The sequence below is a fragment of the Thermobia domestica genome, chromosome 1 (genome assembly GCF_964235325.1).
Source record: "Thermobia domestica chromosome 1, izTheDome1.hap1.1, whole genome shotgun sequence".
In the NCBI taxonomy this organism is placed as follows: Eukaryota; Metazoa; Arthropoda; class Insecta; order Zygentoma; family Lepismatidae; genus Thermobia; species Thermobia domestica.
In genome coordinates this window covers 32,748,494-32,774,198 of record NC_137454.1, presented here as the reverse complement: position 1 = coordinate 32,774,198, position 25,705 = coordinate 32,748,494, and the positions used below count along the sequence as shown (strand labels likewise).

The following is a 25,705-nucleotide window of genomic DNA, read 5'->3' as shown; positions in this document are numbered from 1 at the left end:
AAAGTGAAGTCCACCAATAAAGCAATTTCAGCTACTAAAATTGCCGAATAAGAGGTAAAATTCATTAAATTGGGGCTGTAACATAAATCCAGTATAGTAACTTTATTAAATGATATGCATTTCCATTTGACCCCTTTTCTGTCTTTTTAGCTCTCCCTCTCTCTCTCTCTCTCTCTCTCTATATATATATATATATATATATATATATATATATATATATATATATATATATATATATATATATATATATATATATATATATATATACAGAGTGGTAGATAACTCCACCGACCGACAAACTTTGGGAGGTGATTCCTTATATGAAATGAAAGAAAAAAGTTCTAATAAACATGGAACAAAAACGTTTCCTTTCAGAGTTATGAACCGCCAAAAATTCGGAAAATCATGTTTGGAAACGCCCTGCCTTAGAAACTATAGGACCTATCCCAAGCGGTTTAAGCAATTACACAGAAACTAGTATGCGATCTATATAAATATCCATGTTTTACCATCCTCCGTTATTGGCGAAATGAATGCGCCATTAGTACTTAAAGGAATATCCCTATACCTCAACTTCCTTTTTACAGTTCTTTTCGCCGATAACGGACCACGGTAGAACATAGATATTTAGATAGAGCGCATACTAGTTCATTTGTATTTCCTTAAACCGCTTGGGATTGGTCCTGTAGTTTCTAAGGCAGAGCGTTTCGAAACGTTAATTTTCGGCGGTTCATAACTCTGAAAGGAGACGTTTTTTGTCCTATGTTTATTAGAACTTTTTCCTTTCATTTCATATAAGGAATCACCTCCCAAAGTTTGTCGGTGGAGTTATCTACCACCCTATATGTATATGATTCGCAATCTCTCTAGCCAAAACAGATTTCAACTTGAATTTTATCGCCTATAGCAGGGGTGGCCAACGTGTCATCCGCGGTTTACTAGTAGACCGGTAAATGTGGGAAGTTTTATTGGGTCATCTTGTAGGTCTACCAGAAACGCAATTACCTGATGTTATCATGGAGGTGGCTAAGCAGTAATTTCTCCGTTCAACCCCCCACCCACCCCAGGTTCTACTTGCTACATTATCATTCATTTTTAAGGTAAAGACTGGATTTCATGTTTTAAATTTTATTAATTAATATTTTTGTGCAATTATCAGTGGCGTATTTAGGGGGAGGGGAGCTTCCGGGCTTAAGCCCTCCCCCCGAAATCTTACTTACTATAGTAAAGTATATGAAATATCTTGCAGAATTTTCACATTTTCAAGCAAAGCCCCCCCCCTGAAAGTTAGAAAAGCCACCCCCCAAAACAAAATCATAAATACCCCACTGGCAATTATTATTATTAATTGTTAATATTTTACCTTAGAATCTATTGTACTTGCTGTTAAACTCCCTGAAAATTTGAGTTCGTGGGTTTCATCGTTGTTATTATAGGTATTCTGCTATTATTGACAGGTTACGTGCCGCAATTGAGATGCTTCCATGCTCCACGATCTTCGTCGGACTCAAGATCAAATTAATTCAGTTTCTATTAGTTCTGATTTGAAGGTATCACTGTAAAGTGAAAACACATATATTTTCTTTTGTTTAAAACAGAAAAACTGTTTTAACTTGTGATCACTTTTTTTTTGGGTTACATTTAGCGAAGTTCCAATAGGACTGCTTGACAGGCAATTTCAGTTTCTCCACACAATTTCCTTATGTACACCTCGTTCTTTAGGACTCCCAGAGGTATAAGTCAAGTGGAATTAATAGCAGGTACTTAAGCGAGCCTTTTTGTCCTAACCATTAACCTGGTACAGTATCATCCAGTATACAGTGATCGTACCTACTATGTATATTATATACTAGCGTCAATTACTCGCTTCGCTGGCTTAAAATAAGAAAAAATAGTAATATGTTTTGTTAGTCGGTCACTTTTTACTGTTGCGCTCCTTGATATCGGTCATTTTCGATCATTTTTATATATCTTCCCCTGCCCCTCCCCCAAGTTACGGGGCTGAATTTGGATTTAAACAGCATCACAATTGTTACTGCTCATCTCAGCGACCCCGAAAGCTATAGATTCGACACTAATATCGGTCTTTTTGAATCATTTATATATATATATATATATATATATATATATATATATATATATATATATCCTCCCTCCCCCTTCTCTAAGTTGCACCATCAAAGTGGAATGATAAAAAGCATTCTAGGCCCGAACTTCATCTATGTTGAAAATTTGATCAAGATCGGTCGTGTTTTTGAAGAGTTATTAACTCACAAATATAGCCACTTTCATTTATATCTATTTTTATTCGGTTCCGTCTATAGACAAGAATTGAGTACTTTTTAAATATGGGTGGTAGGGATGCGCACGAGACAAGATTTGTGGCTGTCTCGTCTCGAAAATGTGCTGTAAAAGTGATGTCTCGACTCGAAAAATGTATATTTTTCTATTGGAAGAGCCGTGTCTCGACTCGAATTTTGTCAGGAAAATCCTGTCTCGACTCGTCTCGTGCGCATCTCTAATAGGTGGATAGTTAAATTTGTTTGTTGTTACCAATGGCGTAATTGGTAATTGAAAAACCCTGGGAAAACTCACAAATGAGATGTCATCCACCACTAATTTACTTTGATTAGTTCGGATTTAATGAGGCCGTCAGCGGCGAGAGTATATTATGTATGATTCGTTTAGTTAACAGAAGTGCAGTTCGGCAAATTTCCATGCTGGTTTTTACAATAGGATGCCTTCCTCCCTCCATCCCTCTTTTGACCATATTTGTGGGGTTGCAACGTCTTGACACCCACTATGTCTGTTCTTTCTTCCCAATACTATGGCTAATATGAAATAGGTGTCAGGGAATGTAGGAACAAGGAAGCTAGTCTTGGAAACAGGAAATCGAGCACTAACTTAAAGGACAGCATTTGGAACTGTGGCAACTAAGTCTTAGGCTATTTGGGAAAGCGTTACCCCCTGTAGCGAACGCGGCCAAAGTGGCTATTCAGTAATTTTACTTTCGCCAGATGTGTAAATCATACTGTGAGCCAGTCAGGGTTTCCAGGTCTTTTTGCCAGGTCCAGGTGTGTAATAGCAATTCCAATACTCTGCACAAACCATCTTCCAAGCAGCTGTTTCTTGCTACAATCCCTTTGCCTGGCAACTCGTCTTTCCTTTTTTCCCCCTTCCTTTTGAAATCTTTTAAACAGCAGGCGGTCTATTGTTCCGACCCGCACCAAATACGCTCGAGCTGACGTTTTCTCAGCGATTTTATTGCTTTCGCGTTTATGATTAGCCATCTACATTTAAATACATGGTCAGCGTATTCCAAGAGTACGCATGAGCAATAAATACGCTTTGCGATCGCCTCAAATAGCCGGGTACTAAGACTCCACGCGGCGTTGACAAGAGACCTGTCAATTGTTTGAAATGAAGGTTCTGTTTGGCCATTTAGTTATCGGGGGTGTTTTCCGCAAGATTCCTCGGACGATGACTTATTTATGGCATAGCCACCACAAGTAGAAGGCGGCATTCTTTATATACAAACTGCACTTCGGTTGAAGAAACTAACTATATTCATGAGGAATTGATTTACATGTTCTGGATTCAAACCATAAACCCTTCGCACCAGATGTGAACACTCTTGTCAGTGGGATACCTGGCCTTTCGAAACAAACTTGTTAGATAATGGTAAGCAATGTGTCGGCAGCGATAAAACATTTACGTGACGTTTGCGGTCAAGGGCGCCGATCCTGGGGGGCCGGGCCCCCCCAAAGCTCATGTGGGCCCCCCTATTGTATTTATGAATATACAATATCTGTCATAATATGAATGTAATTTGTCTTAAAATCCTCATATATATACCTTCTGCATATAATGGGCCCTCCAAATTTACAGAGAAATTGCCGCCCTTGCTTGCGGTATATACTCGTGATGTCATCGCAAACATCATTCAACTACCTAAAAAAAAAAAAAAAAAACTAAAATGGCTTTGTTTATTGTTTGTATATATGTTGCTGAAGTTTGCAACACTGTTTCAGTCCATATGTATGTACATGTGTGGAATCAGCCACCGTAGTGCTTTGGGTGGCCTTGGTTACTCTGTGAAGTGACCTTTTGGGAGGATGAATGAAGAGAGTTCCCCATTCATAAAACTCACAGAAAGACTAGGTTAGGGGAAGGGGTGTGTAGATTCTTGGTTCCTCCGCCACCTGTCCTATATTTTAACCATGTAACACGTTGCCAACAAGATCTTCACAGGAACAAAAGGCGAAGAAAAGAAACCGAATCCTCTGCCAGGACTTCACTTTTTCTTTCCTTTCCCTCTATCTCGTGCTTCCTGTTGCAATACGTTTGATTTTGATCGTTTTCAAGTCAATTGTGACATGGTTTCGAGATGTCACATGTAATAGGTCGTACAAATAAATCCTTATTATAAAAGGGTAACGTCTCAGTCTGCGTAACGCTAATTCCTAATAGGAGTCGCACTAATATGTGTCGCTACCTGCGCTGCTTGCCTAGTGCCAATAGATGACGCTAACCTGCAGACAATTTTAGTCTTCCTATTTCAAGTGTGCCCCTGCTGGCGCTGCTGTCGATGTGTGGTTTTCCCGTATCTCCCTTGGAACAGGAGGGACAAGTTGCTTTGGCCAAGATCATTAATAGTTAAATATGGACACTGTTGCCACATCGATGAGCCGCGCTGTGCACTGTTTTGTTAGCCATTCTAAGCAGCCTACGATCTTCACTCGCCAAGACCAAACGACTGAATGACAAATTGGCAACACAGCCGAGGCCAGTCACTCTTTCTCCAAAGCAAAGGGACGGTTTCCTCCGTAAAAGCAACGGCGGAGGTGGGGCTGAAGTCTGTTTCACATATTTTCCGAGGGCACACTTGAAATAGAACGGCTCTACCACTTTGGTTTTGAATATAAAGATAAGGGTGCAGACAAAATCCGTTCTTTGGATGTTGAATATGTACCTGAAAGTCGTTTTGGGGACACGGTGGCTCAATAGATCGCTTACCTATGGTTCATGAGGTCCCTAATTCAACCCCTGCCAAGTAAATTTGTGGTGGACAACACCGTGTACGTGGGTTTTCTCAAAGTACTCCCGTTTCCTCCCAGTTTCTCATTCTACCAATTCTTCCATCATCATTTACTTTTCTTAATCACCGTCTCCCTTAGCCTAAAGGGAATAATCATGGGACGTTCAACTGAAAGATTTTGAAAGTAATTTTTTTACTGACTTCAAATTTTCTGCTTGACCTGAATCCATATTGAAACTGGTGACTCCTTCGTAACTATGTTGTTGTCGTATGTGTCCTTGGCGCGGGAAACTCGGGTTTGACTTCCGGTGGAAGCTCATGTGGTTCGGATCCCACATTAAGCTGTAGACCCACGTCTCGTATAGCCTCGCTGCTTAAAGAGATGCTAAACTCAAATCAAACCAAACGAGTATTAACACCGGAAGTGATAGTAAATCTTTTCTACTTTCGGTTTCATAGAGTAATAAGGGTGAAAATGAAACCTGTTTCTGTAACGTTGAATCCATCCCAGAAAACTGGGTGAATTGATAGGTCTACTACCGTTTTTGCTCTGCGGTTGATGCACAGAAATGTTTAATTTCTACCATTTCCGGTGTGAATTGAGGCTTAAGGAAAGAGATGCAATCGATCTTTGGGACACAGAATCCATAGGATATACATAAGCCATAAACTATCTCTAATATTTCTTAACCGTTTTTGCTCAGATATCTCTCAATAGACAGTCGAGCTGACATATCTGCTATGTAAGAGTACCCATAAAATTTTGCATAGCATATTTTGGGAGTCTAATTGACGCACATTGATTAACATATGAAGGCGAGATAATGATTGAGAAAGGAGGAAATGTCACAAAAATGATTGCTTCAATTTATATCTTTCAATGGTTTATCTTATATCATTGAAAACGGCCGATAGTATACCTTCCAAAAATTTTACGATTACATCACTGCATATTCGACCTTGTGAAGGAAACGATGCGGGAAGAATAGGCTATATTTCATTACAAATATAAAGGAACTCTTGAAAGGAAATTAAGTGGGTTTCATCGAGCCTAATTTTAAAGAAAGTTGAACCGGTTGGCTTAAACCCACTGCTAAAAGAACGTAAACCGAATGACTAGGGATGGTCAGAAAATTTGTGATCCGGATTAGCTGGTTCCAAAAATAGACGGTTCCGGATCTAGTGAGAAACGGATACACGGATCCATTATTATCCGGATCCCAGGTATTTCAGAATCCAGTTCTGTTTATCCCTGCGGTTGCCTCAAGCCTACTTTTAAAGGAAGTTAAACCGGTTTACTCGAGTCTACTTTTAATGGAAGTTAAACTGATTTACTAGAGGCTACTTTTAAAGGAAGTTAAACTTGTTTATTCGAGCCTACTTTTAAAGGAAATTATACCGGTTTAGTCAAGCCTAGTTATAAGTGAAGTTAAACCGGTTTAATCGAGCCTACTTTTAATGAAAGTTAAACCGGTTTACTCGAGTCTACTTTTAATGGAAGTTAAACTTGTTTATTCGAGCCTACTTTTAAAGGAAATTATACCGGTTTAGTCAAGCCTAGTTATAAGTGAAGTTAAACCGGTTTAATCGAGCCTACTTTTAATGGAAGTTAAACTGGTTTACTCGAGGTTACTTTTAATTGAAGTTAAACCGGTTTACTCGAGCCTACTTTTAATGAAAGTTAATCTGGTTTTCTCGAGCCTACTTTTAATGGAAGTCATACCGGTTTAGTCGAGCCTACTTATAAGTGAAGTTAAACCAATTTACTTGTTTTAAAGAAAGTTTAACTGGTTTGTTTGAACCAACCATTAAAGGAAATTAAATCAGTTTACTTTTGATAACCTACCTACTGAATTGTCTTCCAATAAACTCTCTATACACGAGACAACGATCATATACTGTCAGGAGGGGAGGCAGGCTGACACAAATAAATATTTCCCCGTCCTTTTCCGATGTTAAAAATTTACATCGTGCTCCCCTTCATTTAAGCTGAAAACGAGAGTCTTGCTTTTGCCATACATGTCGGCAGTTTCATTATTGTTAAGCGAACGCTGTTGTTGTGTTCATTAGTTGCAAAATATATGCCCAACTCGTGTCTGTTGCTCTTGTAAATTCTCCACCCCTTTTCCTTCCCCCCTCCCCTATCGGCGCTGCCACGTCACTCACATCACGAAGAGGTACTTCCGCTGGAGTTACTTTCCTGTCCCTGGACGATCAAACAAGGGTATTATTGATCGGGCAGTGCTATCTAATTTTCCCCTCAAGTCTCTGTATGAGTAAGCATACTTCTTGCACAGCAAATAGGAAGACTCAGTGTACAGTACAAACTATTATGAGTTTATTACAGTTGTTTTCAATTGAACGAATAAATACAGTAAAACCTCTGAATTGCGGAAACCGAGTGGATATGGTTATTTGCTGTAAATGAGAGGTGTCCGTTTCAAAGAAGTTACTGAAATGTAGTTTACTCACAAGTCATGCGGTAATTGTATGTACTATACAATAAATGCATTAATTACAAGTAATCGAGTAATTCAAATGATTTAACAACCGGTTTTATAGTTAGTGTGCCCGTGAGTTTTCTTGGAGTACCTCCCGTTTCCTCCCGTATTTTCATTCCACCAAATCTTCCATCATCATTCACTTGCCGTAATCATTCGTCGTCCTATTAGAGATGGAGTGGGTCAGTGGGTCGTAGGTCAAAATTTGTGAGTAGATCAGTAGATCGCGGGTCAGCAGGATGTAATCTACTGTGACCCACTACCCATCAACCCAGCATGACCCACTTTGACAGAGTGGTATTTGAGCGATTGACCGTAGACATTCAAACTGCGATTAGTGATAATTTCACAGCCGTGTTTTATTATGAGTGTAAACTCTTTGAAGCCGTGGAGAGGAGGGCGTGGATCGAGGGTAATAGTTGATGACGATGGGTTTTGGTGGTAATGGTGGGTCAGAGTGGCTCACGGTGGGTGGCTGGTCCAGTGGGTCATGGGTCAAGTTTTCATTGACTCACGCCATCTGTGCTCCCTATGTCTAAAGGGCATAAGCGAAGGACGTTAAACTGAACTATTTTATTTCATTGTTACGTAGTCTATTTGTATATTATTATTATTATTATTATTATTATTATTATTATTATTATTATTATTATTTATTCAAATGATGCCAGCAGTGTTGTCTTTCGAATCATTGAAAGCATTATGTCTGACTGCAGTATGTCTTAATTGGCCCTTTTAAAAGCTGGAAAAGACAATTAAATACAGTATTCTCAAAAATAGTACTAGAAAATTAAAGTTCTGTCGCGAGTGTTGGATCAGAAGCGTCGTTTCAGATTTTGTTTATGGGTTTCTCCAACAACATAAGGGTTTCATTTCTTTTTTTAAGTAGTATGTTGGTATACACTTGATTAAATATATATATATATATATATATATATATATATATATATATATATATATATATATATATATATATATATATATATATATTTCGAACTCACGTGAGGGCAATTGCTTCCCCCTGCTCTCTACGACGCCCCTGAGTTGGATCTAGAGGTGAAGAGACAATTTTAACAACCGGATCCTTGAATCTGAGACATCTTAACAACCAATTCGGGTGAAGCGACTGAATGACACTACTAATAGGGTAATATATCAAAATACCGTGTTCAGTATTCGAATTTCTTAAGGGATTTTCAAAACAGGGTGATAGAAATACATTCCTCTTAAAACTTTATCGTAAAATTAACGTTTATTATTATTATTATTATTATTATTATTATTATTATTATTATTATTATTATTATTATTATTATTATTATTAAGTTAACATTTAAGTTCCAAGGTCCAAGGGAAAAAAGAAGTGAATTTGTCAAAAATGTCACAGATTTACTAATTCTTCTTCTTCTGGGATTTCCGTAAGAAAAACTTGTTAACGGCAGAGAAAAGAAGAAAAAATGAAATCTTTGAGTTTTACGTCCCACAGTTATCCCAGGTAGGCTAAAGGAGACGGTGATGATGAGAATGAATGAAATGGTGGAATGAAAAAATAGGCGGAAACGTGAGAATCCCAAGAAAACCCATGTACACGGTGTTTGTCCACCACAAAGTTCACTTTGCACGAGCTGGAATCGAACCAAAGACTCCTTGCACCCGAGATGAACGCTTCCCATTCCACTCGCCTCTGTGCTTTGTCATTCCTATCCTCCGACCTTATTTGGAAACTTTTTGCAACAGCATCTTTCCAGCAAGATATCGCGCGCCATCATACAACTAGGGTATCACGCGTGATGTACTCGGAATACGCCTTCTACTCTGACTTTCTGGAGCTCCGGGTCTAAGTCCTACCGAGCAATGTAAGACATAGTTGAACGGCATCTGCTAGACAGCTTAACATCGCCAAGATATACGCGAAGACCTACGACGATGCTGGAATACCATATCTCAGATATTCAGCATCTGTACGACTGACTACGTACCGGAACAGGTCTTTGTGTCCACTCGGAATTGTTACACGTACTTCGCACATTGACTACTACCTGAACAATTGTTTATATGTCCACTCGGGATAGTTACACATACGTTGAACATTGACTACGTACTCGAACAGGTACATGTGTGGCCACTCCGGATAGTTACTCGTAATTTGAACAATCTGCGTATGTTCGAGATATCACACGATCGTATGTTGGGATGTATGTTTCGGATGTATTAAAAGTCCAGGGCCATAGGCCAAATCCGATATGAGTAAAAATACGAAAAACAAATGGAGAGAAAAAATGTAAAAATTGGATGGTTTTCAATGTAAAATGGCGAATGTTTTCCAATCGCACCAGCCGCTTGAGCTCCACATTAGTGAGGCGCATTATGTGAAGTATAAGAAACAATGTTTCCATCTCAGCAGGTTGTTCGAAATGAACATAAGGACACGCAAAAATTACACGGGGAATGTGCATATAGTTGTGTAAGGGAATCTAGAATATACGGAATCCGTTTCCGTACTATACTGTATTGTTGGTTTGGTGAGGACCCAAAGAAACACCCTGATGAATTGGCAACGTTACTTTTTTTTTATTTTACGTAGGGAGCCCACTAGACTAGTGCGATTTGGAAAAATATCCAATATTTTGGATTGAAAATCAGCTATTTGTAACCACTTTCCTTTCTTTCTATATCTTCCTATGTTTACTCACGACATATTGGTATATGACCTCGGTCTTTTGATATACCATATATATATATATATATATATATATATATATATATATATATATATAGTAGTGCGACAGAAATTTTCCTTGTCGATGAAAGCTCCTTGGCAACCATAGCAATGAAGCGTACCAACCACTTACGAAAACCATATGGTGATGGATTGGGATGGAAGTATACTTGTCATACTAATAATTATATATATATATATATATGTATGTATGTATAGCTTCACAAAACTGGAATCTTATATAACTCTCACTCTGTGTTAACATGTCTGAATGACCTCAGTACCAAACTGTGTCATTTCTTCTGTAGTGAAGTAGCATTTTTGAGCGAGACACTTCTGTTTGCTACATCTGTCTTTGAAATGAAAACACTCCTATCCATCCATTATCATATAATCCCAAACTCTTTAATATGAATACCTGTAAGTTGAACATGTTTATTGTTGAGTTACTTTCTGATTTGCGTTTCCTCTGGAACCTCTGGAAATAGTAGCTGTCTGGGAATAGTTCGAATGTTTTTTTCTATCATTTGTTCTTACACTGTTCTTCGTTAATTATATTCTGCTGACGAAAGAAATAAAGTTTCGTAACTCAACTATATGGGGCCTCAATGCTTAATTCCTGTACGCCGGGTTAACATAGGCTATTAAAATAAGTACATTTTATATATATAAAAACTATTTATTTCATGTACAAAAATGCCCTTAATATGCCTTTTCATTTCGTTTTGTTTCTTTATTATGGTATTTGCATTGCAATTACGCAATCAGTATCTGGCAGCGAGCAAAAAGATGTGACTGAAATGCACGTTTAGCTAACTAATTATGCTCATTTTATAATATATAGCTATGATTTTTGTATCTCTAAGCTTTAGTGTTCTCTTCCTTATGAGTTTTGTGGAAATTTATTTCATATGCCAATCGAGAAATTTCACCAAATTCAATTTAATTGGTAAATTAATTGGTCAGTTACAAGGTATCATTTCTTCTCCTGGTCCAACCACACTGGGTGTTATGGGCTCTTATTTTAAGGAAATCGCAAAGCAAAAGAAGCCATTGTGTAAGACAGGAATGGCCAACCCAGGCCCACGAACCAGACATTGACCAACCAAGATATTTATGAATGCAAAAGCAAAAGCATTAACATTTTCAATTTACCTTGGTCGAGTCTGCTTCGCTTTTGCTACTTGCGGATCTTGTGAAAAAAGAAGAAACCAACCAATGTTTTTAATTGTTGGGTGTGCTTATTGGTAATTTTTTCGTTTTAATATATTTTATCTGGTGGTAATTTTGATAAGGTAAAACTGGAGGTTGAAACTTAAAAAAAAAGAAAGCACAGCTGTTACCTATGAAATTTCTTACTTTAACGCTTATAAAAGTTGGTAATGTAAAACTTTTCTGTGGTGGTCCATTATTTAATTTCTTGCACTATTTTGACCCCAGCAGTTGCTAACCTCTATCTAAAGGTTAAAATTGATTTTTTAAACTTAGCGTGTACGTTCTAAAAATTGCAACAAGATTCTAACTTCTGCGATTAATTACAATTACGTCGTGTTTTAATTTTATACAAATACTTGTAATTTCTGTGTATTTATGATTATGTAAATAAGTAATTAAGAATTCCATTCTTATTTCATATGCTTAATTGGTGGCAGTGAAGGTTTTTTTTTTTTTTTTTTAACATTTTTCAACCCGCATAAGCCAGTATCGGTTATGTGGTTCTGTAATTTTGCTTCTTGGAGGCGAGATAATGTGGTGGGAAATCGGATCGATCTTGTGAAGACAATTGAGGAGCATTTTTTTTTTCAAAACTCGATAGAGCAAAAAAAAATTTTCTTTACAGGAATTGCATTATTGTCATTATTGTACGTAACCTCAATCGAGTTATGACAAAACGCTTATGATTTGGTATGCTATACACGCGGCACATATCGAGATTTGCCAATTCGATTTCACAGTTCAATTGGCAGCATTAAAAAATACCTGTCTAATATACCTAGGTATACTCTGTGTTTCTCAAAATTTGTGCTCTATCGAATTTTGAAGAAACGCTCCTCAATTTCTTCACAAGGTATGTCCAGTCCAATTGGCCACGTATGAAAGATGCTGGCTAAAAATGTCCTCTTCTCGCTTGTCTGTTTTAAACATATTCGTTTGTTCCTCTCTCTGTTAATTTTATCCTCTCCATCTTCCTCGAATGTCGCATTTCGAAACTAAATATTTCTTCTCTAACTTCCGTAATGTCAAGTCTCTGAACCATACAATCCAATGCTTCATGGTGTATAGCACTTAACCAACTTCTTCTTTCGCTAAGAGTGCATGATGTAATTCTATTTCTAAAAAGGACTGCTGATTTCCCTGACTCGAAGACCAGACAGTTCACAAATCATATTTTATCCGTTTCACAAACCATATGATTCATGCGTTTATTAAGATTGCTTAACCACATGATTCACAAACTACAGATATCTACCCTTAGCGTCTAACATCTTATAAATCGATAAGTCTTTCTTTAAACTCTCCGTAGCACTTGAGCAATCACTTATAAAGTCCCTAACATAATCCGCAATCATTCGACGATGAATGGTGGCTGTATTGTGTCGTTCTGCCTGGAGAAATCGAATTACATCATGTACTTCACACTTGCGGCGCTTCGCTTGCGTTCGATACGGTTTCACGCTCACTACTCCACAATGATTGAACGCTCGATACGGTTTTACGCTCCCTACTTCACAATGATTGAACACGCGATACGGTTTTATGGTCATTACTGTACAATGATTGAATACTCGATACGGTTTCATCTCACTGTTCCACAATAATTAAACACTCGATAGGTTTCACGCTCACTACTCTACAATGATGGAACACTCGATACAGTTTTACGCTCACTACTCCACAATAATTGAACACTCAATACGGTTTCATGCTCACTACTCCAAGATGATTGAACATTCGATCTGGTTTCACGCTCACTATTCCACAATGATTGAACACTCGATACGGTTTTACGCTCCCTACTTCACAATGATTGAACACTCGATACGGTTTTATGGTCACTACTTTACAATGATTGAATACTCGATACGGTTTCATCTCACTGTTCCACAATAATTAAACACTCGATAGGTTTCACGCTCACTACTCTACAATGATGGAACACTCGATACAGTTTTACGCTCACTACTCCACAATAATTGAACACTCAATACGGTTTCATGCGCACTATTCCAAGATGATTGAACATTCGATCTGGTTTCACGCTCACTATTCCACAATGATTGAACATCAAGAGTCTCCCATTTGATATGGATGATGTGTGATCTCCAATGAAAAAAAAATGACTAATTTGCGTTTCGCTATCTCACGTAACTCTTCTCTGGTGCTTTAATAGAGGTTTTAAAAAACGTCCCTCGTATATAGGTACTCATGTATATGAACATTGAATATTCCTTAATAACAATAGTAATGTTCGTGAAATGTTTATCACGGATGCATGTTTGTCATGCAACTCTCGAAGATAAATGTGCAAATACAGACCGAAGGATACAGAGGGAATGCGTGTCGTGGAAGATTTTTGTTTCTAAACATGGTTACTTAATATGCGTTGGAATTTTCCTTCTCCAAATTTTCAGGCGTAATTTCTGAGCTACAGCTTGCGTGTTAATATTCTCATACATAATCTTATTACAAGGAAAACCTTATATTTTGCAGCAACACGCGAGACTTCCAACAACATACTATAATAGGAAGGAAGTGTGATTTTCATATCTTTTAGAGAATAATTTCCATTCTGTGAAATACTGTACGTTTCCGAAGTGTCTTTTGCTTTCACTAGTATGCTACAGAAACTCTGGTCTCATACTCAGTGTACTGCTGTGCAATATCCAGATTTGAAAATCGAAAATCGATACAGGTAGAATATCGAAACTCGATCCATATATCGAAATATCAAAATATCGAATATCGAAATATCAGAACCCCAAATATCGCCCACATCGAAATATAAAAAATATTGAAATATTGAATATCAAAATATCAGAAATCCCGCATACCGAAATATCAAAAATATCGAAATATTGACTATCAACATATTATCAGAAATCTAATTATCGAATAGCGAAATATAAAAAATATCGAAATATTGAATGTCAAAATATCGAATATCGAAAATCGAATACAAAAATAACGATTATCAAACTATCGAAGTATCCGGAATCTAAATTTCGAAATGTCAAAAATTTCGAAATATTGATTATCAAAATATCGAATATCGAAAAATAAGAAAACTAAATATCGAATATCGAAATATCAAAAATATTAAAATATTGAGTATCAATACATCGAACATCAAAATATCGAAGTAAAATTCTAAATATCGCGTATCGAAGTATCAAAATATCAAACAAAAATATCGAAATATCAGAGATCTAAATGTCAAAGTATTGAATAATATCAAATTATCAAAAATATCGAAATATTGAGTATCAAATATCAAAATATCAGAAATCTACATATTGAAATGTGAAAAATATAGAAATATCATAAATATAGAACTTTCGATTATGAAAATGTAGGCAGAATATTCTAATAATGTTGAATATTAAAATATCGAATACGAAAATATTGAAATATCGACAAATATCGAAATATTCAGTATCAAAATATCGAAATATAAAGATCTAAATATCGAATATTGAGATATTGCAAAATATTACTACAATATCGAAACAGAAAGATTGAGTATCCAAACATCGATTTATATACAACGCTATACTCTCTCTATAAATGGGTCGCGGTGGCTCAGTGGTAGAGCGTTAGTGCATAGAGTACTTGGTTCAATCCAAGCTAGCGCCAAGTAAACTTTGTGGTGGACAAACACCGTGTGAATGGGTTTTCCCGTTTCCTCCCACTTCATCCCACTATTTCATTCATTTTTCATCACCACCATGTCCATTAGCCGAGCCGGCATAACCGTAGGACGTAAACAAAGATTTCTATTTTTCTTTTATAAATCAATAGATAAAATATAGGTTTCAAATTTGGAAAAGAAAATACACATTAGCGGAAAACTCATATCCCAAATGGGCTCCTTGGTTCGATCCCAGCTCGTGTCAAGTGGGCTTGTGGTGAACAAACATTGTGTGCATGGATTTGCTCGGGATCTTCCGTTTCCTCCTACACTTTCTTTATTCTACCGTGTCATTCTTTCTCATCATCACTCTCTCCTTTACCCTACTCGACATAAACGTGGGACATAAAACTGAAAGATTCCGTTTTATTCAGTATTCCAAAAGTGCTTATGATATCTGCAATAACTTTCTTCACCGTTGATTGATTGATATTTTAATGTTTCATCACCGAGATTATATTATGTTATGACATCGATTGAATATGCATTATTTTTCTATGCTGCATCTCGTTTAGATGTTCAATTTCAGCGTTATAAAGAAAAAGAGTAAAAAAGAAGGGAAATAGAAAAAATATATATTTATATTTATAAGTGTCAAAGGCTTTGTCAAAATCAAACAGAATCTGGACTTTCACACACATACACACGAAAAAATAATTGTTATTGATTCAAACTAGCTACCTGATTTGCATGTTTATATGTATTATCTGTCTGTGAATATATACGTATATGTAAAAGGTCACTTGTGATCATGTATGTATATGTGAGGTGAAATATAACTGCTCAACTCCCACTGCTAATGCTAAATGTCATCCAATAACAATAATAAAAAAATCTCACTGTCCGCATTCTATTATGTACTATATTAACCTTTGTTGAAAATAGAAATCCCAGAAGGTAACAGCAGGTACTTTTTTTTACCATATTGTTTTTTATACACACGATACAAAACCAGTATCAACATTGCTAATTGATATTCAATAATGTCCAGACATGTTGTGCTTGTTTTATCATTGTTATCATCATCATAGTGACATTGAAAGGATAGATAACATGATAGTGCGCAGAAAATTGTCATTAGCTGTAGAATTATGTTACAGTTTTGTATAGTTTAGCTGAAAAATCGATTAACAATATTTGATGGTGACGTAAACTAGTGACTAGCGTTCTTGTCTCTCAATCGGGGAGTTCCAGGTTCAGTTTTTTATGAACGATGATCCCGATAAATTTCTATTAGTTAAACCGTTTGAATCCGGATATGAAAGTGTTCATAAACTTTGCAAGGTTTTTCCTTTCCATTGGTAATTTGTAAATTTTTTCTCACAAAAGCATTTCCTTGGGATAGATGCGCAAAGTTGTTCCATTTATCTTAGTTACTATGTTTTTAACAGTATTTAGGCCTAAATAAATACATAGAGCTCAGTAGATTCTATTTGCACCTAAATAGGGGGAGGGCACGTTGGCTCAGTGGTCCTCTGGTGTATGGGGTCCCTGCTTCGATCCCGACCAAGTTTGTGCTGGACAACATCGTGTTCGTGGGTTTTCTCTGAGTAATCTCGCTTTCTCCCACATTCCCATTCCACTAATTCGTCCATCATAATTCATTTGCCTTAACCACCGTCTCCCTTAGCCCAAAGGGCATAATCATGAGACGTTAAGTTGAAATATTTAATTTATATTTGCACCTATACCTGTAGGTGTTTAAGTTCAATTTATCTTTATTTAAAACTCCTTTATTATCCGTTTAAAGGTCGTAAAAATAGAAATGGTAGATATTATGATTGAGCAAGTAGTTTATGGGAAAGTACTTTTCCATATAAAAACAATAAGAGCGAAATTTGTCAGTGAGTAACCAGTGGTTTATGAAAAACTGGTTCTCGATATAAAAAGGGTCCAATTTTTTGACTGAGTAAATAGTATGGAAAAACTAACTCTCAATATAAAAATAATAAGGGCCAAATATATGATTAAGTAAATAGTTTATGTAGAACTGATTTGGTTCTTGATTAAGGCCGAAAGTAAATAGTTTATGGAGAACTGGTTTAGGGCAAAAGTAAATAGTTTATGGAAAAGTGGTTCTCGGCTAAGGTTAGATTTAGTAAACAATTCATGAAAAACTGGTTCTCGATATAAAAGCAACATGGTCCCATTTCATGATTGAGTAAATAGTATGGAAAACTAGTTCTCCATATAAAAACAATAAGGGCCAAATGTGTATGATTGAGTAAATAGTTTATAGAGAACTGGTTCTCGATTAAGGCCGAAAGTAAATAGTTGATTAAAAACTTGTTTTCGATTAAGGCCGGATTTAGTAAACAATTCATCAATATCTGGTTCTTGATATAAAAACAATGACTCAAATTTCAGATTCAGTAACGTAGTTTATGGAAAACCGGTTTTCAATATAAGAACAGTAAAAGTCAAATTTATGATCAGGCAATTAATTTATAAGAACTATAAGGCGAAATTTACAATTGACTAGAGTTTATGGGAAACTGGTTCTTGGAGAGAAAAACCTATTTATAATTTTATTCTTTTAACTTTCTGAGTATATGTCTATCATCGGCATCATAGGTATTCTGCAATTATTGGCAAGTTACTTGTAGCAACTTGGAAGCTTTCATGCTCCACGGTCTTCAGCTAACCTCTTCGTCTTTCTGTTTTAATATTGTCCAATTACTGTAGACTCCTTCACCTTTTCCTCTCTTTCCTGCCATCATACTCTCTAGCACGTTCCTCATGATACGGTTCTTTCTCAGCTAATGTCTCAACCAGTTTTTCTTCCGCTTTTGAATTACAGCTAAAATTGTTCTTTTCTTCCCCATAATTTCTAACACACTTTCATTCGTATTTTGCTTGACCCAACAGATTCTCTCCATTCTTCTCCAAACCCACTTTTCGAAAGTGTCCTGTTTTTTTTCATCGTTTTTCCGTAATGTCCATATTTCTGTCCCATGCAGTACAATATTTCACATGAAGCATTTTATGAGTCTTTTTCGTAGTTCTTTATTCAAGAACTCAAACTTTTCTTCCCCCTAGATGCTTCTTCTGCCATTCCTATCCTTCCTTTTATTTCACGTTCACACTTCATATCCTCAGTAATTTTCTACCAAAGTATTGAAAATTAGTCATTTTCTCTATTTTGTCGTCTCATATTTCTATATTTGATACCGGACGCTTCGTTCCAATCACCATGGCTTTTGTCTTTCTACCATTTATTTTCATCCCACATTCTTCACAGCCTTTACTCAAGTATTCTAACATATTATTGATTTTGTTTTCAGCTTCCACAACAAGCTCTATATCATATGAAAACTTTATACATCTAATGATTCTACCTTCTATCGAAATACCGTCTATATTATGTAGGCTCCTTTCCATTATATCGGAAATGAGAATATTTGATACTAGAATCTTGAAAATGTGAAAGTGTTATGATCTAATGTGTTTTGTTTGTCTGCTTTGCTTTGCAGTCGGACGCCAAAATGGTTTTCGACGTGATCCAGCGAATGGAGGATACAGAACCCTTCTCGGAAGAACTTCTGGCGGCGATGAAACGTCTCTGGGTCGACTCTGGAGTGCAGGAATGCTTCGGTCGCTCCAACGAGTACCAGCTCAACGACTCTGCTAAGTAGTGAGTATTTGGTACTGCATAAAAACTAAGAATTTTAATGTCTCTTTTGTGTTGACAAAACAAGTATCTTTTCTGACTACATTTGAAATAATTTCTTTGACTTCGAGCAGTTTTCCGAACATACGAATACGTATTGCCATATCGTGTCAGTATAAGTATTTTAAACTTCATGCCACGGTTGTCATGAAACTAGTTTTATCCTGAGTCGAAAATGTGAGAGCGGTTCAATAAAGATTCTTCCTAAATCCTGATATAGCTGGTATATGGTATTGGAGGGCAAACAAATTGATGCAGTTCATGTAGCTACCGCTCAGAGACACACATTTTTTTTTCATCATTTTATGCAGCTGTGGACATCCGTTTTCTAGAGCTCATGAGAGAGAAGTCTTGCATTTTAAAATAATAATAATAATAATAATAATAATAATAATAATAATAATAATAATAATAATAATAATAATAATAATAAAATAATAATAATAATAATAATAATAATAATAATAATAATAATAATAATAATAATAATAATAATAATAATAATAATAATAATAATAATAATAATATAGTAACTTTATGGAAGGAAGGAGATGAAAATCAAATGGTGCAAAGATAGGTGAGTAAGTGGAATTGTGAAAATTTACAATGAAACTCAAGTCAAATTTTAGAAGTCAAATGAAGCTTTCATGTAGCGCAAATGAAACCATGTTTCTTTGTCTGTGAAGGTCTTTATAATTCCTCTTATTCAGCTAACTTTGAGCCATTTAGCTTTCCCCTTCTTCCTTTCATAGTGTTTAAAATTCTTCACCATTTCCTTTATTTATCTATATAACGCCTTCCTTCATTCGCACTGCATGAGAATAGAAAAGAAGCGGTATCTTGCAAGATGCAGCCGCATTGGGAAATAAGACGCTTTCTTTTGTCTCTGGTATTTTGCTGTGGTTTCACTTTAATGAGGGAGAATAGTTCTTGGTTATTGTGAATCCAAGGACGCCGATCCTGGGCTCCATGTATTTTTATGAATATGTCTTTTTATTGTTATATGTATTTTTTATGAATATACAATATTTGGCATAACTTCAATTCAGTTTGTTTTAAAATCTTCATATATGCTTTCGTAGACCCTTGTCTGCAACCAAACACATATCTGAATGCCCCCGCCCCCCAGAGTTACAGAGAAATTGGCGCTCTTGTGTGAACTCTTCTGTTCATATATTTGTCAATACTAATTCTTTTGTCTTTTGTTTTCTATTATATATAAATTTTAAAATTATTTGAATTAGATTTATAAATATTTAAAAACTCACAAAATTTCGGATACTTAAATAAATTTGAGAGGAAGAAAACCTGTGAAATCAAAGCGATTAAAATTCCTGTTTATTTTAAAGAACAAAGATGAATACTTCCTTATCTAATTGAATGAGATGAAAAACCAAGGCTTAGGAGGTTCTGAAGAACCCTAAGAATACCTCCAGTCATAAATTTTACGTTGCTTAACATCATGCTGACAAAAAGACGCCATAATCGCCTTTGATAGATAGACGATGCGAAGTTCATCCATTGCCTTTTCCTGTTCTTCAATATTCCGCAACAAATCCCACAGAAAGAAAGGTTTGACAGATTGCTCAAATGCAACAGTCTTACAGAAAATTTCAAAAGCTGAGGAAGATGATAGATTTCAGTGGTGCTATTGCAGTAATCGTACAAAGTACTAACGTTCTGCAGTGTGAACTAATGCTAGCTTTACATGGACGTAAGGAGACAATAGCATCAAGATAATAAACAAGTTAGTCAGTATATACAACCGATAACGTACTAGACAAAGTTAATTGAAGGCCGTCCTATTGTAGAATAGAATGAAGAAACAGGAGAGACCTTAATCAAGAATTAGATGTTAGGATTACTTTCAGTATGTTCAAAGTTTTGATTAGATGTTGCAATGCTATATAAAATTAAAATGAAATGAAATGAATTGTTTCAGTTTAACATCCCATGGTTATGCCTTCTAGCCTAAGGGAGACGATAATTAAGGCAAGTGAATGATGATGAAATGATTGGTGGGATGAGAAAGTGGGAGTCCCCGAAAAAATCCACAGACGCTATCTTGTCCACCACAAACTTACTTGCCCGGGAATTGAATCAGGGACCCCACGGACCAGAGGTAAGCGCTCTACCACCGAGTCACCGTGCCCCCATAAGAAAATTAGGTAATTTGGTCTTGGGTGAGTCAACTGGGCTGCGTAATTCGGATGCCGTACTGTAAAACGGTGCTTGTCTGGAATCAGATTCCGCGACCAGTCATTCCGAGGCTTTTCGTCAGTTCCGCCAGGCTAATACCGGGATGATATATTTCATTGTAAACTATAGTCGATTTCCATAATTTTTTCTTCATTTTTTTTTTAAAATTGCTAGTTGTTACAGATTTCAGGGTTTACTGGTCTTGCGTATTGTACTGTAAATGGAAACGTCTAGAAACTAGTGAACTCGTTTTTTTTTCTTTAATTATTTTTTCTTTAATTAATTGATTAAAATTGAGACTTTGTTGGATTAATCGTAGAGTGACTACCTCGAGTCCCTGATTCGACCCCAGGTCATCTATGCATTTTTGTGGATCATGTCCGTAAGCTTTCCTTCCTGTTTCTCCGAGTTTTGTTTCACCATTCATCATCATTCATTTGTTTTTACCCGTTCGTCTCTTTTAGCCTATAGGGCATAATCATAGGATGTTTGACTAAAAATCACAAAGTTTTTATTTCAAAGTCTCTAACTTAATCGTCCATGTATGGTCAGACCTATTTATGACCAGTCTTTTCAAGGGGATGTTCATCCAACTCAAAAGATTAGATGCAATATCCCAAATTTTCCATTCTTACCACCAAATTTACCATTATCTCCCCAAATTTACCATTCTTGCAACCAAATTTACCATTCTTACCACCAAATTTACCATCATCTCCCCAAATTTACCATTCTTACAACCAAATTTACCATTCTTATCCCCAGATTTACCATCATCTCCCCAAATTTACCATTCTTACAACCAAATTTACCATTCTTACCACCAAATTTACCATCATCTCCCCAAATTTACCATTCTTACAACCAAATTTACCATTCTTATCCCCAGATTTACCATCATCTCCCCAAATTTACCATTCTTAGCCCCAAATTTACCATGTCTCCTCAAATTTACCATTCTTACCCCCCAAATTTACCATCATTTCTCCAAATTTACCATTCTGCCCCTTAAATACAACGTTCTTCACCCAAATTTACTTTTTTTCAGTTAAAATAATTTTGAATGAAAAATTATGTTCACCTAAATAATCTCTTAGGCGCAACTTAAAGGAGCGGAATTAAAGAATGGAACGAATGAACAAGTGTTGGCATTTCAGTTGGAAATGACTGCCAGGTCATTGTAAAAGACCTGCTATGGTATTGACCCCTGATTGTGTTGCAACCAGCAAATCCAAACGATTGGGCGTATCTCGCAACCTGCGACTTGTTTACCTGTTACCACAGGCTTTATGAACACCATGTTTCCGTTGTGCTCCTTGCTCTCTCTGTGGGGTTTACACGGAAAAGACAAGGATTACAACGACTCACCAAAGGTAGTCATCAACCTGGTTCGGCTAATAATATAAGTAGATCTTGAGTGGTAGTATTTGTTTACACATTAAAATATCTTCCGTGATTACATTTACTAGTATTCTCACCTTTTATATTGAAATTACAAAACGATGATCCGTTTTAAACAATTTCATTCGTTGATTCTCTTTGAACGAATATGTACATAGACTGTATTGCAATCGTACATGTTTGTTAGGTATCTATCAACAACTACATAGCAACTAATTAGACAATAATGTATGTTTCTTACATATATTAAAAACATTCTTCTGTTATTTTTAAATTAACATTATATCTGGTATAGTGCTTATGTAGAAGCACTTTCTGCCCAAAAATACAAGTAATTATCAATTTATACAAAGTATCTCGTATAAAAATGTCGCCCGACGATGGGACTGAATATAAAAGTTACAAGGAAGCTTGGTTTTTATATTTAAGAACCACTGGTCCGTTTATAAGAACAATATTCCATTAATTATGTCCTATACATTTTGATCGACCCTCGCATATATATAACATTATTTATTTTCATTCATATAAATATATTTATAATAAATCTTTCATTTTATTATCATTTATCTTTTATTATATTAATATATATTTTATTATTAAAACGTCGTCGCTTATTTATATAATTAACGAAGGGTACGAATTCAAAATAGTAAGAAGCAATTACATTTTAAAATATGAGTCACCATGATCAAGGGCGCATTATATAGTAGTTACTTTAGATGATATTCTACAGTATGCATTGTATCAATTAGGCGTCAGAATATAGAAGAATCTTATTCAAGTAACATATAAGATTGTGCATGAAGACAGTCGTCGAATAAATAGCTTAATAGAATGAATCTTATTTTTAACATAATCTTTGACAACAAATTTTCAACACAAATCTATATAATATAAATAGCCTTTGCCTTTGATCAATTATAAATCGAATTATAATTCTTCACATTAACAAGAGAGAATTAAAAATCATTTGAAAATTATCATTGATTAATGAGAATTAAAGAAAATTAAATTAAGTAAAAATCAAAAATTAAACGTAACCTACGTTCAGACGAACCAAAAGAAGAAAATAAATCTACTTTTACACAAACATATTCATAAGAATCAGTAGCTGATATGGGTTTAACTCTTACTTCATCAACTACAGTTAGTTTAAATTCGTACTTGCATATGATTCTAATAAAGTACATTGTACTGCACTATCATGATTAGGTTCCGCAATATTTTGTACATGTATGGCGTCGTGATTCTGATTTTGATACGAAGTGCCATCTCTTGAACAACGATTATGTCTATACATAGAATTTGTAGCATTTCTAGAATTTCGCCATGTATTTCGATTGTTTTTATGTCTACTTCGGTTGAGTGATCTGACAATTATTGTCACGATTGGTTAGGTTAGGTTGATTCCCAACATAGCTTTGCCTATTTTGATCGTTCTGATTGCTTGAACTTATTCGGTTTAGGTTGTGTTCCGTATCGTTCACACTACGGATATTTAGATTCCGAACAGGTACAAAATGATCTGAATTATTTTTAATTTTACCTACTCCCGCTTGTTGATTCAGAGCATGGTATTGAGTTTCATAACATTGAACAAGCATTAATAAGTGGTTAAAACTCATACACTGGGTAGAAAATAGGATCTGTTGTAACTTAAACGGTAGCAAATTTCGAATTGATGCCATGATTCTAGATTCCGATTGCAATGGATTTACGACTTTTAATTCGTTGTATGTATTTACAACAAACTCGACAACAGATTTGTGCAAACGAGGATTGAAATGTTGATTTCTAATCGTGGCATCTCTATTTGCAAGCAAAAAGTCATTTTCGTAATTTGCGATTAGCGCTGCTTTGAATTCCTCATACGTACTAACGTGATCTCGTACTGCTTTAAACCATAAAGAACATGGTGGGAGTAATAAATGAGGGATTAGTTTCATATATTGTGATCTATCTATACACATTATATTGCACTCGTCCTGAAATTTTTCTAGGAAAGAAGTAGCATTCTCATTACATTTACCACTGAACTTACTCATGGCACGTATTTCACTCATCTTTACGCTTAACTTTACCTTCCTTTTATCATTCCGTGTTCTTGTTGAGTGACAATTCCTACCTATGGCGTGATGTGTAGTTGCACCATCTCTTTTCCGCCCATCTGTACTTCTCGGATGAATTTCTTCCAAAATAATGTCCTCATCAGATACGGGTGAAGGCGAAGTCATCTCTTGTGAACAAGGGAATTCTACACGATCATTATCCATGTTGTTGTGGTATGTGTTGTCCTTGATCTGTAGTGTCCTGATTTTCTCTTGTAAGGTAGCTATCAACTGTGTATTCACACGTATCTGGTTGGAGTTATCCGTGACCTGAATCTTTTGTTGCTGTACAGAAGATTCTGTTACTTCCAAATCCCTTTTTACACCACTGACTTCTTGGCTTAGATGGTTTTGATTATCCTGGCAATCCTCAGATATTCTTTTTAACTTTTCATCAAACTGCGAAGTGATGTCATTCATTGCCTGGATAATAAATTGTTTCGTCTCATCTGACTTCTGCTCCAATCGCCTGTTGGATTCCTCGGACTTCTGCTCCATCGTTTGCTTTAATTCTTCATATCGTCTGTTGGATTCCTCGGACTTCTGCTCTATCATCTGTTTTAATCCTTCATATTGTCTGTTGGATTCCTGCTTCATGGCTTCCATATCGTCTTTTCGGCTTTGTTCTTGCCGCTGTAAGACTAATAAAATTCGGTCTTCTAATGTCATTCCTGGTGCTGCATTTTGTTCACCGTTATCACTATCACTGGTTTCTTTCTGCATTGCCTCACCGTTCATTTTTCTTGTGATTATTCTACCACTTCTAAGTCTTGACAAGTTCGTAGTCATTAACCTTATTACAGAAGTAAATTCACCCTTACTTTACTTCGGGATTTGAATTTACAAGAGTCCCGGGTGAGGTAAACCAAAATTTTTACATATGACTCACCAAAGGTAGTCGTCAACCTGGTTCGGCTAATAATATAAGTAGATCTTGAGTGATAGTATTTGTTTACACATTAAAATATCTTCCGTGATTACATTTACTAGTATTCTCACCTTTTATATTGAAATTACAAAACGATGATACGTTTTAAACAATTTTATTCGTTGATTCTCTTTGAACGAATATGTACATAGACTGTATTGCAATCGTACATGTTTGTTAGGTATCTATCAACAACTACATAGCAACTAATTAGACAATAATGTATGTT

At 35.8% G+C, this 25,705-nt stretch overlaps 1 protein-coding gene across 1 annotated transcript in view; it reads left to right on the top strand.

Annotated features, from left to right (window-relative positions):
- The window catches only part of Galphao (G protein alpha o subunit), a 362,612-nt gene that overhangs the window by 260,802 nt on the left and 76,105 nt on the right, over positions 1-25,705 (top strand). The window contains exon 4 of the mRNA XM_081756619.1: positions 18,641-18,801. Within this exon, the coding sequence (XP_081612745.1) occupies positions 18,641-18,801 (161 nt within the window). The remainder of the gene's footprint in view (positions 1-18,640; positions 18,802-25,705) is intronic.